This window comes from Astatotilapia calliptera, chromosome 13, assembly GCF_964374335.1.
Source record: "Astatotilapia calliptera chromosome 13, fAstCal68.1, whole genome shotgun sequence".
Taxonomy (NCBI): domain Eukaryota; kingdom Metazoa; phylum Chordata; class Actinopteri; order Cichliformes; family Cichlidae; genus Astatotilapia; species Astatotilapia calliptera.
In genome coordinates, this window is record NC_137434.1 from 9,754,300 (window position 1) to 9,770,222 (window position 15,923).

The 15,923-nt window shown below is 41.0% G+C and overlaps 1 protein-coding gene across 2 annotated transcripts in view; it reads left to right on the forward strand.

Annotated features, from left to right (window-relative positions):
* The window catches only part of egln1a (egl-9 family hypoxia-inducible factor 1a), a 38,938-nt gene that overhangs the window by 7,102 nt on the left and 15,913 nt on the right, over positions 1-15,923 (forward strand). Inside the window, exon 2 of one of the 2 annotated variants that reach the window (XM_080287852.1) lies at positions 15,452-15,571. The exons of the other annotated variant lie outside the window; for it this stretch is intronic. Coding sequence (XP_080143978.1) covers positions 15,452-15,571 — 120 coding nt within the window. The remainder of the gene's footprint in view (positions 1-15,451; positions 15,572-15,923) is intronic. 2 annotated transcript variants of the gene reach the window in all.

Consider the following 15,923-nt stretch of genomic DNA (forward strand, 5'->3'; position numbering starts at 1 on the left):
TTCTACTCTCTGCAGTGTTTAAATGCTTACATATACACACAGTTACTGTCTGTCCACACATACGACTCGGTTCTGCTTCTATGCCCCAGCTTTGTTTACTTTTTCCCACCGAGGCTTCTAGACTTCTGATTGGCCAACATTTCTGCACGGTTAGGAATCTAGCGCCACCTGCTGCTTTGGCATGTTCATAGCAGCGTTTTCCTTCATTTCTGCCTTTATGTGTGGACGGGATTATTTTTTAAAACGAAAACGGAAAATCTCCGTTTTCAAAAATACCTGTGTACGTGTGGACGTAGCCTCAGTCTCTGACTGGAAGCGCTAATTCGTCATTCGGCTTTTGTCAGACTAAAGTAACTGTTTGAAAAGCTCAGCTATACAACAAGGAGAGATTGAGAATTTCCTTTTAGTTCTCAGTTTATTTGATATTGACAAAGGTTAGTCAGTTTTGTCTGTTCTTCTGTAAAACAAACTAAGATTTATTTTTAGAATTAATATTTTGTTTCTAAGTGGAATTGACAATTTAGTCTGTTTCGTTTGTTCTATTTTGAAACTTAAACGCTTTAGCGGCTGCCTTTTGTGTAGTTTGCAATATTTGCCTTTATTTATCTGAAAAAGTCTCATGTTCCTTAAGTACATCTACCCCGTTGAACTTATTATGGGAAATAAATATTTAAATAAAAACAAGCTGCTGATTATTTCACATTTTACTTGTGAGCAACGGCACAATTAAATCTTACAAATATAGTTATTTGGCTTATATCGTGATAGATATCGTTATCGCCTGAAATGAAAAAAACATATCGTGATATGAAAAAATCTCATATCGCCCAGCTCTACTTGGGGATAGAAGCATTTACAGATATATTGGGTAAATGCCCAAGACATCTATAGAAATGTAAATCGCCGCTTGATTCATTCATTTGCTAAACTTGTTTTGGACCGTAAACAGGGCGTGAATAGGACACCGGAAACAAAGCTCCCCACAGGAGTTTCCGCACCGGAAGTAGCATATGCTAGCGTGCACAAAGTCAATTGCGATAGAATATGGGTAAAACGCGCATGCGCAGTTCCTTTGTTTTCATACGCACATGGCCAAAAAAGCATGGCGGCAACGGAGAATGAGAAGGGGGAAAGCGGATCGTTGAGTGAAACGGATGAACCAGAATTGGTTTGTAAAAATGGTGCCACTTCAGTGATGTGGAACTGGTTTGGTGTTTGTCCGTCAGATACCCACCAAAGCACTTTTTTTGTAGAACATGCAAGCGGGCCGTATTTGTCGGACTAAGGTGCTCGTAAATCTGGGAGTGATCTGGGTCCAAAACTCCGTCCGCTACAGGTCCCAAAGTCAACACTGAGAGTTAAAAACTGTCTAAATTCTTTCATCTTTAATAAAACGAACAGCATTGATGCTTTACCAGGTGTAACAATTAAGTTTAACATCCAGCCATCCATGAAAACAGAATTTATTGCATTTAACGGAGTTAGAAGTTAGCGGAGGTTAGCTCGCTAGTTACCTAAGCATGATATAGCATGTTCTGACTGAGAGATTTCTGAGCAAATTAAAACGTACAGCTCTGCTATCACCTCCAACATAAATGAAGACAGAAAACCAAACAGCAGTGACGTTTGTAGGGTTACTGAAGTTGGGCTAGCTGGTATATAATGATGTGATCGCTAGCGACACAGCTATGTTAGCATAACATAAACAGTGAAGCTGGAGGATGAACGCTAACTTTTTTCCACTCGATAAAAGGTAACATGAAGGTTCCTGATGGTTAGAGACAAATGCAATCTCATGGCAGGATGCTGTAAACGGACCAAACTTCAGTCAGGAGAACAACTGAGATAATCCTTCCACAATACAAGGTTAGTCATTAATATACTGCAACAACATGGGAATAGAGCAGCTGTGATAGAATACAGCATTAATGAATGAATGATACAGAAGTGGAGGAAGCAAGAAGAATGAGTTGAATAAAGTTTGATTTATCTGACTGCTTTGTTTCGCTTAATGTGCCTTATAATCCCGTGCACCTTATGGTCCGAAAAATACGTATTTGACGTTTTTATTTGGCACACTGCAGTTTAATGTTGCAAATAGAGCTGGGCGATATATCGAGTTTTTAAAACATATCGATATATTTTTATACGAGATATAAGATGTGACAATATCCTTTATATCGATATAGTCTATGTTACGTTATAATTATAGCTGTGGAGCCGCAAGTTTGCCTCTCTTTCGTCCACTTTTGTCTCTACGCAACGTTACTCCGCCTCGCCTTCACTGAAGACAACTCCCCCTCCTACCCCATCGCTTCACGTGCAGGCAGCGACAAGACGGACACGGCAAATCTCCGTTAACGAGTTACTGCGCATCGCCCATGCGTGGGGCTGGACGGCGTCAACGTGCTAACGAGCTAACCGCGCTAACGAGCTAACAGCGCTAACCCTAAAATCCTTTCATTCTCTCAAAAGTTGATAGCGCGCCTTATGTATGAATTCTGGTTGTGCTTGGTGGCCGCGAACCGATTTTATGTGGTACACGGCGTTCAGCAATCTGTCAAAAATGTTTGAGTACGACTTTGGTAAGCTACGGAGCTGCACCGCTTGATAGATTGTCGGCGCATTACGGCTACCGAGGAGCTTCGCGGAGTGATACGTACTGTGCATCAACGTAATATTACCGTATTGTGTGTGTATAAGGACCATAAATGGCACCTGTAAGAGACGTGGTTATGAAGCGGATTTCAAACTCCAGGCTATCAGTCACACAGTAAAACTTGGGAACAGAGCAGCTGTAAAATCTGTCTGTCTTTGTTATTACGCTCAGCGTCTTTTAGTTTACATTTTGACTGCACAATTGTGAGCTCTTTGTTTAGCACAAAAACAACCTTGTTTTCTTTTATTTATGGAGCATTATTATTTAATGAATGCTCATAATTTAATTTTGAGTAATTTTTCATGTACATCTGTGCTGTATGTTAATAAAAGTGCCTGTGTGACATCTGGGACACAGCTTTGACTAAGAACTCTTTTTGTTCTTACTTTATGGCTTAAAAAAAATATCGAGATATATATCTTATATCGCCATCCAGCTAAAAAATATCGAGATATGAATTTTGGGTCATATCGCCCAGCCCTAGTTGCAAAGCACCTCTTTTTAACTTTAGTGGATATTATATTCCATTTCTACTGGAAATGCCTTTCGGTTAAACTGTCAGCAGGGAATTTGCATTTGCACTGTTAAATTTTTATATAGCTTTAATGCACATAAAAAACAGCTGCTTGTTTAAGTGAAAATAAATGGATGGGTTTTGTTGCGGTAGTAAAGTTGTGGAGTTGTATTTTGTCTTGCATTAACTATATCGTCTGTTATATCGTTTTCGCAAATTTTCAAATATATATCGTGATAAATATTTTTGGCCATATTGCCCTGCTCTAATTGGATCTAATGGTCTTTTTCTTTATGCCACTTAAATTAAATAATTTTTCCATCCAGTTAAACATTTAAAGCAGAAAAATAAAAAAGTTTAAAATTCAGATTATATTTATACATTTCATCTTAGTAACTTGAAATTTCAGTTTTTCATCTAAAAAGTTTGAGTTACTAAGTTTAAATTTTGAGATAAGTTTGACTCCTACATGGCAAAATAAATAAAATTTAACAATTAAATGTCAGAAAACAGCCTTTCATAGCTCTTTGAGTTTTACAATAATTTCATTATTTGATTTCCTGATCTGTAAACTTATTTTTATCTTTTTACTCTTTTGCATATAAAAACAAAGCTCCAACCTTCTGACAAGCTTTAAGCAGTTTTGAGGACTTCTTTGGTCTTTGACCTTGAGATATATTTGTCACATCTTTTTAGAGGGAAATAACAGACTATACCAGAACTGGAATTAGCGCTTAAAAATGATACACTAAGAGTTGTCCCTGATCTACATTTGTTACATCATGTTCTGTTATAACAGCCCTTGACATTTAAAGGATCTAGTGGTGAAACAGCCCACATTCGATTGAAGTCTGTGGCCTTTACTCGCTCCAGGTACTTGTTTTTATGTGCTGGCACAGCTCTAGTTGCCGTATGCTGTTATTTTTAGGTTGCTTCTCCTGTCCAGTCGGTCCCCCCTCCTCTCTCACCCTTGGCTGTTTCTTAGTAGGCCTAAATGTTTTGGAGAAAGCACATTATTTCAGGTTGTGCTGTTGATCCATGCAGCTGGCCACTCACTCACACTCTACTGAGAACTTGACTTCCTCGCCTACTGCCCTAGTTGCCTTGGCAAACACACGGCTGGACTGTGACCAGCAAATATCAGCATGACTTGCACAAATGGAAATGCTGCAAGTATCAATGGCTCAAAGGGATATGACACAATGTAAGCACAATTCGCATTGGGAGAGACAGAGGAAAAAGATTTTGCCCAAATAGTTATTAAATGGCATTGTTTCCATTTCCCCCGTTCACTTGATAACACTGTGGGAAGTTGCAGGCAGCGGGACATGTTTGTTTCTTTGCAGATCCAGCATGTTGGATGCTCTCTGATACCATTTAAACATTATCCGGAAACCTAAAGAAGCTTGTAGCAGCAACATAATTGTCCTGTTACTGACTTATTTCACGCTACTGTTAGTCTGTCTTACATGATAAAAGAATAGCCAGCTAAGCTAAGGCTCCATTATAAACACCCTTACTGCTACTTTTCAAAGTTGACATTATTAAAGTAATGCCGATCACATGAAACATGATAGCCGTGTTAAGCATGCTGAAATATGACTCAGTACTGAATTTAAACACTGTACATACTGTAATGAGGTCCCACAGCAGCTTAAGTTTTCAAATATAATGCAGCCCAATACACACAAGGGAGATGTTGCTCCTGGTTTGTTTGTTTTTTTGGTCCTTTTTTTCATATCATACGGCGCTGCAAGGCTGCACATATCCGGTTGTTCAGTCTGACGTCACTAGCCGTGTCTGGGTCTAAACTCCGCTGCAGGTCCATATATCAAACGATCACTGTGGCATTACTGAGAGTTGAAAAACTGTCTAAAGTCTTTCATCTTTAATAAAATGATCAGCGTTCTGCTCTACCAGGTGTAACAATTGAGTTTAACATCCAGGCATCCATGAAAACGGAATTTATGACATTTAACGGAGTTAGAAGTTAGCAGGGAGTTAGCTCGCTAGCTTCTATCTAAATACAATATAGCATGTCCTGACTGCGGGGTTTTGGAAACAAATTAAAACGTACAGCTCTGTTATATCTTCCAGCATAAATGAAGACAGAAAACTAAACAGCAGCAACGTTTGTAGGGTTACTGAAGTTGAGCTACCTGCTATATAATGATGTGCTACGTGACCGCTAGCGACACAGCTATGTTAGCATAATATAAACAAGCTAACTTTTTTTTCCACTCGATAAAAGTTAACGTGAGTGTTGTCGGTGGTCAGGAACAAATGTAATCGCATGGCAGGATGCTGTAAAAGGACCAAACTTCAGCCAGGAGAACAACTGAGATAATCCATCCACAATACGAAGTTAGTCATTCATATACTGCTGCATGGGCTGGGCTGTAGTTACATCCTAAGGTTTTAAAAACTGAGCTTAAATAAATGATTAGCGGTAATAAAAGCCGAGGGAGGTCAACAGTGATCACTGACTGTTTTAGGAGCTTTTTGAGATCAAATAGAAGAAAATACATAACATTAAACATGTTAACAACACAAAAGCCATATTAAACGCAGACTACTTTAGACCCGGAAGTAGGATTCGTCGCGTCATCACTGAACAACCGGATATGGATTCCAGCTGCATTACTGTCTCAAACATGACTCTTTATTGTGAAAAACAACGGGTCAGCTGTGGGAAAAAAACATCCCCCTGTAACATAAGTGTAGGCAAGACCTAGAGACAACAACAAACAAACAGTTTTCTGGGCTTTCTTTCTTTTAGTGCTTCCGTATGCGATAATTTTAAAAGTTGTTTCAGCAAGGAATACAAACCAGAGACATCCCATTGATATAATTTAAATGTGTGCATTTGCAGGTTTTGTTAGTCTTAGTTGTCTGTAAATGCATTGAAGTCTGGTAATAGACTGTTAGATTAAAGATAAACATTTAAAGATGTTGTTCTTGCTTTTTATAATGTCTTTGGGCACTAATTGATTCATCAAGAATACATTTGTAAATTGTCAAGAAAAGGACGACTTTAAGGAAGTTTAATTGAAAAGCTGTTACTGTCGTAGACTGTGAGCATGTAATACGGTATGCGGTATTGCGATTTTCTGTTGTTTTTTTCAAAATCTTTTCCTCATGCTATGAAATCATCTTGTCAATTCATTCATTTCAAAGCAGTTCAACTTAAACAGGACAGAACTGGACAGACCCCTTCCTTATCAACAGAGTTTGATAACAGTGTTTTGACGTTGTTGGCAGTTATTTGCTTTTGTCATTTGTTCTGTCACAGAGCAACGTGTGGACATGTGCTTTCAGAAGGAAGTTGACCGTTGACCTAAATCTTAAAGCTCTACAGAGCGAGTAGACAAGAGGAAGTCATGTGACAGTGGTCCTCTGAGCACTGGGGACAGCTATACGTTATGCTAAAGGCTCCACGAGCTGCTCATTCCGTCCGCCTACAGTACCAGCTTGACTTAAGTGCAGCACATTTCATGCCTGGTTTTATCCTGCTTATTGTTTAACCATCTCACTGTTGACCAGAAATAGTCTAGGAAGTATTCAGCGCTCAGGCTCACCCATCACTTTGGGGTCCTTAGGGACTAGTAAAGCGCTATATAAATACAGGCCATCATGGTCACGTATCCCCTCTCAAAGCCTGTAATTCATCTGTGGATTTCTTCAAATGCTCATGATACCATTCTTTTATTTAAAACCATAATGTGGTCTAAGCCGTGTAGAGTGATTTCTAAATCAGTGTGACATACCAGAGAGAGGGATGAATGCATCTAATTTAATCCAGCATTTGTTACAGTGTCGTTTTCTTGAATAAGTGCTCATCGGTTAAAATGAAGCTGTTAAAATATACATTTTATTAAAGCTTAAAGCGCACATCCATCCTTCTGTTTCCTATCACAGCTGTCTAAGAGCAACACCTGGCCACGATCCAGGTGGAGCCCTGAGAAAGAGCTCTTTGTTTTTTACTACTTGCAACCGTGGGCTTGAAGACAGGAAGGATTTATGGTGGGTGGAGGGTGATAGTAATGGTGGTTTTAAAAAAACAAATTAAAGCATAATTAGAATTTTTTTCTTTTAAATAGAGAAAGACAGTCTCAGGGGATCACAAGCTAATGTATTCCAAGCCCGGATAAACAGGATGGTTGCGTTCAGGAAGGGCATCTGGCATAATTTCAGTGCCATATCAAACATGAACATCCATCCACTGATGAACATATTTTTGCAAATTAGATACTTTAATAATTATAATTGCCTCTTTGCAACAGTAAATGAAGGCTTCGGCTGTTATTTAAGTCATGTTTAATATAGATGTAGATTTCACTTCTTTTACTTAGAAAGCCAATTTCTTAACTCATATCTTGACATGTTCAACTGTAACATATCAACATGCTGCATCACCCAGTTTCAGAATGAGTTCACATGGCTCTCACACAGTTGATGGAGTGGATGGAGCCATCAGAGGTCAGATACAAATATCTGCTCTGTTGGTTTTTGGGCTGTTCGATATAACGATATATATCGGATGACGATATAAAAACGTCTATCGTTTCATTTTACGCAATCGTTTGTTTTGTGGTGTCGCAAAATAGATTGTTTACGGCAATATTTTTTCATTGTTTTGATGGTCACTGTAGTGGCTATGTTAATTAGTTAAAGTTCTCTCTTTCTCTTATATTTTATATAACCACACTACAGACAGACAAGCGTTTGTTTTTATGCGTTGTCGTTAGCAACAACGACGGTAAAACCACCGCGTGTCCGCTTGTTCCACATAAACCTTTCACAATAAAGCTCAAGATCCTGTTGAGACTTTTCAAAATAAACTGAATCAGTGTTTACGGATGAGAAGCAAAAAAGAGCCGTCGTGTGCTAAAAAATAAACCTTAGACTCAAACGTTAGAACAGGCTTTTCCCTGCAGCACGCCGTGTAATAAACACAAAGAAAACGGCGGGCGTTACAACTTATGTCTAAAAATGTATCATTTCAGGCAGTGGTTAAAACACTCGACTCCAGCTACACGATGCCCAGCTGGAAACAAGTCGAGCTGCCTAAGATTCACAGAATTTACAGAAAATGTTACATTTTTGGGATTTATATCGTTATCGGACGATAGATGTCTTAATATCGGGATATGAGATTTTGGTCATATCGCACAGCCCTAGTTGGTTTTCATTGAATATGAGTCAAGGCTCTTGAACTCTGTGAAAAATCATAATGATTTTAGTCAATATTGCAATTGTGATTATTTAATAGAATTATTAACTTAAACATCAAGTTATTGAGATTAAATCTTTTTTCTGGGGGATTTCCTTAATAAGCCGGTCGTGCACCTCTCGGTTTTTGTAACCTGTCGCGTTTTGCTGCCACAGCTGGGTTGAAGACTCAAGTGTTCAATCATGTCAGTTTTTTATCACCATTTTAAGGATATTTTGATACAGAAGATTAGAGGGTCACTGATTGCACATGTTTTATTATATCAGCTCTGATGTGATAGTATTGTCTGAGTGGAAACGCCTTTCGTTGAGGAGAAGACCGCAGCGGCTGTCTGCGCCTTAACGGCAAGCATAAATAGACGTGGCTTTAAAAGCCGTTAACAGCGGTGCACGAAGCGATCAACATGGTGGGTACACTGGGCCCTTTAGTAGACACTCACAGCAACCATGGGTGAACAACAAGGCGCTGAAGCTGACAGTTTTACTTTCTCTAGATAAATCTTGTTGACCGAAGGCTCTCTTTTAGTCCTCGTGGCTGGAGCTGCACTAAACAGTGAGTGAGCTTGAGATTTAAAGGGAAAGGGTGGGCTCGATTTATGACACAAGAAAAAGCGAGAGCTTTATAGCAAAAATGAATAGTAATAAAGAAAAGTTATCCTTTTTTCCCCCTGTTGGTTTTATAACTCAGTTAATTCCACTAAAATGAATAGACACAGACTGACTGACTGCAGGGCAGTTTTGGTCTGTCACTGGATCCCAGACCTGAGTTTACTCCGGGTGAAACTTAAAGCAGCTCACAGAGACCAGCATATGCATTTATCTTTAGTTCGTCAGCGGGAGAGTGTGCTGAGATATACAGCGCTTTCAAGTTTAAACAATTCCTCTCAGAATATTTGCGTAACAGTACCAGAGAGTGCGTTTGTGTTTCCACCGCAACATGTGGAGGTTAAAGGGTAGTGTTGCTGCTGCATACGTCCCTCAATTGTTCACAGCCTGCCATAAAGAAGAAAAGAGTAAACTGGGCCATTACTTTAAACAAGGATTTCCTCTGAGGCAGCACCACTCTCGGACAGATAAAGCAGTGAGCTATCCTGGGCCAAAACCCAAACTGCCGTGGTTCCCACACTCCTCTGTGCTACAAGGTCTCCATCCCAACTGTTTGTACTCATGTTTGGATAAGCATCTCTTATGTGAAGTGAGCGGACTCCTTGCAGCTTTTCCATTTTTCTCCACCCCAGTTCAAGGCTCACATCCTGAGTTATGTGTCGACACAGGGTGAAAGTTCCCTAATGTCATGTGTAGATGCATTTGTTTCACAGGTCTGTTTTAAGCAACTGTCCTTTATGTTTAAAGCTGTAATCAGTTTTTAGTTTGAGGACATGTTCTGGTAAATGTATGCCATTCTGCTGAATTTCTTAGTTATTTCCTTCTTTCTATATAGGAGCCCTTTAAATGTTTGCATTAGCATTTCTTTTACCCGACAATGTTTAAGGTACCATAGCTTAGTTAATGTTTGAGCTACAAAAAACAACTTGGGTTTATTCTCTCATTTCCCACTGAAACGTTAATCTCATATATATATATATATATACAAATTTTATATTTATTAGGGGTGCAACAATGCTCGTATCGATATTGAACCGTTCGATACAGTGCTTTCAGTTCGGTACGCATATGTATGAACAATACAAAATACATTTTTAATTTATTTTATCAACTTTCCTTCTGACGATGCTGTCTGTGTTGAGTGCTCAGTGGATCTGCGCTGGACAGTGCAGCCTAGGCGGAGTAGTCAAACGCAGATTCACTGAGCGCAGGGCAAGCTAGCGAGACAGAAGTTAAGCTCTCCTTGCAACATGGCAAATTGAACCTCCCCTACCCTCATTCAGATCTGGCGTTTGGATGTGATGTATGACCCTGAAGGTAAGCGCATCATGGACTAAAGTAAAACAGTATGTTGGATGTGCCATGCAATGCTCAATTACATGGGTGGGAGCTAGTGTGTTAGCGCAGTTAGCTCGTTAACGTGTTGCACGGGGCGATCTGGTAGCTCGTTAACGGAGATTTGCCGTGTTGTGGCCTTAACGTCATTTCAACGAGATTAACGCTGACAGCACTAGTGGGAACACAACGAATATGACTGCACATTTACTCCGACATCATCCTAGTGCAAAGACAAGTGGAAGCAGACAAAAACAACAAGCACGCATGCACCAAACTTTACCCGAGTCATTTAGACAGCCGTTAGCACATGATTCTCCTTATGGGGACCTGATATGTTTAATATGCTGCTGAGAATATAGCCCAGAAGAAGCGTATAGTATAGCTTTTATTTTGGAAAGAGCCATTTCTCTGTAATAAACTCTCTTTTCCAAAGATGAGTGATTCCTCAATCAGATACAGGGCTCGCAAAATCGCCTGCTCTACGTCCTGGGGCTAGCGATTTTTTCCAGTCGGGCTACCAAAATCTATCTCTGCCCTGCCCGTCGGCCTATCGTAGGAAGGAAAAATATATGTCAATGCTTTTGCATTCTTTCGGAAATGTAGCTGGGTAATTATGTCATTGGCATCGTGAGCCACTGTCAATATGTGACATATTGAAATTGCGTTTGAATTTGCGCTTGTTTTTTGCTTTCACTTTGCAATCGCGCGAACTGTGTATAGAGAGCGACAGCACTGATTGGTGAGTGATGATAATTTGCGCACCAATTCCTCTGACATCGTTAGCTTACTATGCAAACATGATAAGTGAAATCTCCCGCAGCAAGCTCAAACATGTGCAGAGAATCGCTGAGCGTTATGTGTGTGTGTGTAAAAGCAGCAGGATACATATTGTAGCGGGTCAGGGCTGTTCGGGGTTCTGTTTGTACAGTTATGTTTTGTTTATGTTGCCATAGTGACGGGTGACGCCCTCTCACTGCGACGGTGTGTCCTTCCGGGGTCAGAGGGCGCCCTGTGTGTCGTTGTTGTTGTTGTTGCTGTGCTGTTGCTGTGCTGTTGCTGCACTGAGCAGTTAGCTAGCGGCAGTGTTCTTCTTCAGATGTCAATAAACGGCTGTGCTCCCTGGCTAGCTCACGGGAAGCAAGACCAAACGACACTTCGTCTCCTCCTTGTCTGAGCTCGCCACATTGGTGTCAGAAGTGGGATGATGGTGGCACCCCATGTTCTGACCCGAGTGACTTTTCCCCCGCCGGTCGTGACCGGCCGGTGCGCCAAAAGAAGGCACCTGGACATTTGCAGGACTTTGTGTGGGGTAATGGGGTCGTCGGGGACGACTGACCCCTTAGGTGGGGGCTATGTAGCGGGTCAGGGCTGTTCGGGGTTCTGTTTGTACAGTTATGTTTTGTTTATGTTGCCATAGTGACGGGTGACGCCCTCTCACTGCGACGGTGTGTCCTTCCGGGGTCAGAGGGCGCCCTGTGTGTTGTTGTTGTTGTTGTTGCTGTGCTGTTGCCGCGCTGAGCAGTTAGCTAGCGGCAGTGTTCTTCTGCAGATGTCAATAAACGGCTGTGCTCCCTGGCTAGCTCACGGGAAGCAAGACCAAACGACACTTCGTCTCCTCCTTGTCTGAGCTCGCCACAATATTTTAGTTCTGCTGAGCCAAATAAGACAGGTCAGGGTGAAGAAGTGACAGCCAAAGAAAAGCTTACCACAAAACGGAAAAGTTATGACAAATCAGACGATAAGGCAAAAAGAAAGTGCAGCTTTATGGTTTCATGGACAAACGAATTTCTGTGGCTGCAGTATGACGAGCAGTATATCCGGGGCTGCACATAAGTGGTCCGCAGGTGCGCATTCGCTGTCAAAATAAAAAACGGGCACAAGATAAGAAGTTGCAACGCCTGTTTGCGTACATAAGATTTTCAGGAGGAGGACAGACATTTGTTTAGAACTCTTAAAGATGTCGAAGAAGCAAGCTCCTTTAAGCAATTACTGTGATGTTCCTCCACCTCCAAACAAATGTCAGAAGGAGTCCAAACCACAAAAGAAGCACGTATTCTCGGAAAAGTAGTTGCAGGAGGTGAGCTGGCTTCAAACAAATGATGAACGCACAGAGATGTGGTGCGGAATGTGCCATGAAAATTTAATAAATGACAAATTAAAAAGGCATGAACATTTTTTTTTGTATCGAAAAAATGTCGAACTGTGACACCAAAGTATCGAACCGAACCGTGAATTTTGTATATTGTTGCACCCCTAATATATACACACACACACACACACACACACTAGTCTGGAAAAATTCATAATGCTAGTTTCCAGTCGAAAAGTACCAGATAAGTAACCCTTCAATTATTAGCTTTTATTATGCAACATTTGAAAGCATGTGCTGCAGCAGCAGTGTTTGAGTACCAGGCTTTATTTGTTATGTTCTCGGCCATTATCAAAGACCCATTTATTTAATTGACTGCTGTTTTTTGTTTTGGTTTTTTCAATCAAGGAAGTGCATGGTTTGGTACTAGTTGCAGGTTGTGCGTGTTTGTAATGTCAATTATTTTCATGCTCTTTTAATATCCATCTGTGAAATGAAGCCTTCCTTTCCTGTGGCCTCAGCGACAGCCTCTGAGCTTTCTTCTGTGACCTCCTCTCGCTCTCTGCCTGTGAATGCCCATCGGCTTCAGAAGCCATGCCTATGGAATGTAAACAAACAACACCAAGAGTAAGGTCAGCCTCCTAATGAGGGCCGCGGAGGAATGCGGAAGAATAAGTGGCTAAAGGAAGGGAAGCTCAAATAGGTATAGAGGTTAGGGGTGAAGAGAGTGAGGAAACAAGTGTGTTAAAAATAGCTTTCATTTGAAAACATTTACTCCTGTCCCCACTATATCAGCAGTAACTCTGTTAGACAAAGGGAATGGAATTATGGGCTACCTGAGTTTAGTAGGACATGTTTTTTATTGTGGGAAATATGATTTTTTTTCCCTTCCCAACTATTATTATTATTATTATTATTATTATTATTATTATTATTATTTATATAGTTGTTATTATTTTAATACAGATTCTAACACGCCGAGGCTGTCTGGATTTTGCATTTTTGTAAATGTTTTAGCTAAAACATCTTATTCTCTTAGGATTTTTGTTTTTGTATAGACCAGCAATCCATATAGGTTTAGCTGTTATGCATGTCATGTTTTTTTTGTAACAAGAATAATCACAAACCGCTCTTGCATTTGTTATATAGCATGTGCTGATGTCAAGCTTTCCTGGATCTGATGAAGCATTAGAACGTTTCTACAGCTGTCTATTTGAGGGAATTGTAAGCTAAAATGCCGCGTCGGGAGTTTTGCAGAGCGCCTAGGCTCTTGCACCTCGGCTCAGCAGACGCACAAACACACACAAGCTTCCCCTACCCACACACACACACACACACACACACACACACACACACACACACACACACACACACACATCTCCTAGCAGCCGCTGTTTACCCATCTCCAGCCTTGCAGCGCAAGCCCAGCAGTTGAGGGTGGGAGGGGTGACATTGCCGAGGATCAGCCAGCCCTCCTCACGATCTGCACGTAGCACAACCATTAAAATACTGCAGCCTCTGGAGGGAGGCCAAGAGTCAAAGTTCACTCAGTTCACTCTTGTCTTCTTCTCCAGCCCCACCCCTATGCTTTCTCTGTCTGTGCCCCTCTACCTCTTTCTCTGCCACACACAGACTCACACAAAGAAAGAAAACATACTGGATTGCGACTTACTTACAGGAAGCGCTTTGTCAGTTCGTACCCCCCCATCCCCCAACCCAGCAACTGTTCTTGTTAAACCCATCCCATTTATATTTAAAAAAAAAAAAAAGATAAAATACATGCAGCCAGAGCTACCTCCCCCATCTTTATGTCAGATTTTTTGTTGTTTTTCAGCTTTAAAGGCCCTGATAATGTGCATTCCAGCGGTAACCTGCATCACACAAAACATGTGAACACAATGTGGACTGACGCAAGTAACTGTGATCAGACATGTAGAGTAAGAAGATGCCGACGTGGGTCTGATGTCATTTTATTTTAATGCTCTCACTATGGCGTTAAAAGGCTTTGCACGCAAAGATTTACAATTTTTCTGTGGTGCAGTGAAATAATCATGAAATTTGTGCATGTACAGAAGTAAATGTACCTGTTCAACTCCCGGATGTTCATTTTGAATCCCAGCACCTTCAGTCTTTTCTTTGTTGAAAGGGTAGCTTTAACTTCTAAATGTGCTAGCATAGATGCTCTATAATATTTTACAGGGTAGAAACCCCGAGGAAGAAGTTTAGTCTACACTGAGTGTTTATAATAATGTTGCTATGGTTTATGTTGATGCAAGTTCTTGAAAGAATGTGGATGAACTTGCCTTTGTCTGTCATATCGCTGCTTAGACACTGCTTAGCATGAGGGCTTATTCCACCCTGTGTGCACGTTCACCACTCATCTGAAAAGAAAACACACGCTGTTTGGTGTTCAAGTGTCAGCTGTAATTTCCAGTGCAAAAGCTCTGAGATGTCTGAGAAATCTCTACTGTTAAAGAAAACACATTTTTCTGTATCACAGTCCTCGGGGTGGTGTGCAAATCACCGCTTGTGTGCGTCTTATTCCTGAAGGGCATTCGAAGGAGCGGGCGTGCTCCCTCGATGTTTACACCGAGAAGTTTACAAGAGCTCGTGGAGGTTCACTGCCAACACCCAAGCAGATCATGCAAGTCTTAGTAGAGCAGGAAGAGACGAGGGGAAGTTGCAGCATGATATCTCCGGTTTATTTTCCTTGCCAGTTTAAAGTTTATAACGAGGCAGCTGTGTTTTAGGCAGCTTGTGCCTTGTGTCAGTCCTGGTGCAGGTGAGGCAGTGCTACAGTCAGACTGCGGGAGGCTTTCTGCTACTTCCACATCACGAGCCAGCAAATGCAGTTCGAGCTCCTTTGCTCCCGTTCCTCCCTTCTTTCTTGTCCTTGCAGTACAGCTTTTGTTTGACACATGAGCTGTAGAGACTGAATGCCTACATTTCTGCTGTTGTCACTGCATATCTGTTTTTACTAATCAGGGGTTTTTTTTCATGTTCCTCTCTTCAGGCAATGGTGGCATGTTACCCCGGAAACGGGACAGGATATGTGCGCCATGTGGATAACCCTAACGGCGATGGACGGTGTGTCACATGCATATATTACCTTAATAGAGATTGGAATGCCAAGGTATGGTAGTGATGTGTGGAGAACCTTCTTGTTATCACCATTTGATTCAAGAGTGATTTGAAATTAGAGCCCTACCGATACCCGGCCGTTATTGGTCTGCCGCAGATCTTTAACGAGTTTGAGCAATACTGGAAGGTTGATTTTAAGAAAGCAACCCCATCGTTTTGAGTTATTTTACATTATATTTTTTGTTTTAATTTCAATGACTCCTGTATTGGTCGGGCTCTATTTGAAATTATTTGTAAAATAATCATCAAAACAAAGTCATCTGTCATGTGTTTGTGTGTCAGGTCTTCATAACTTCTGACTTCCTGCCACAAGCATTTGACCAGTCAGTGCAGTTGTGGTGTGT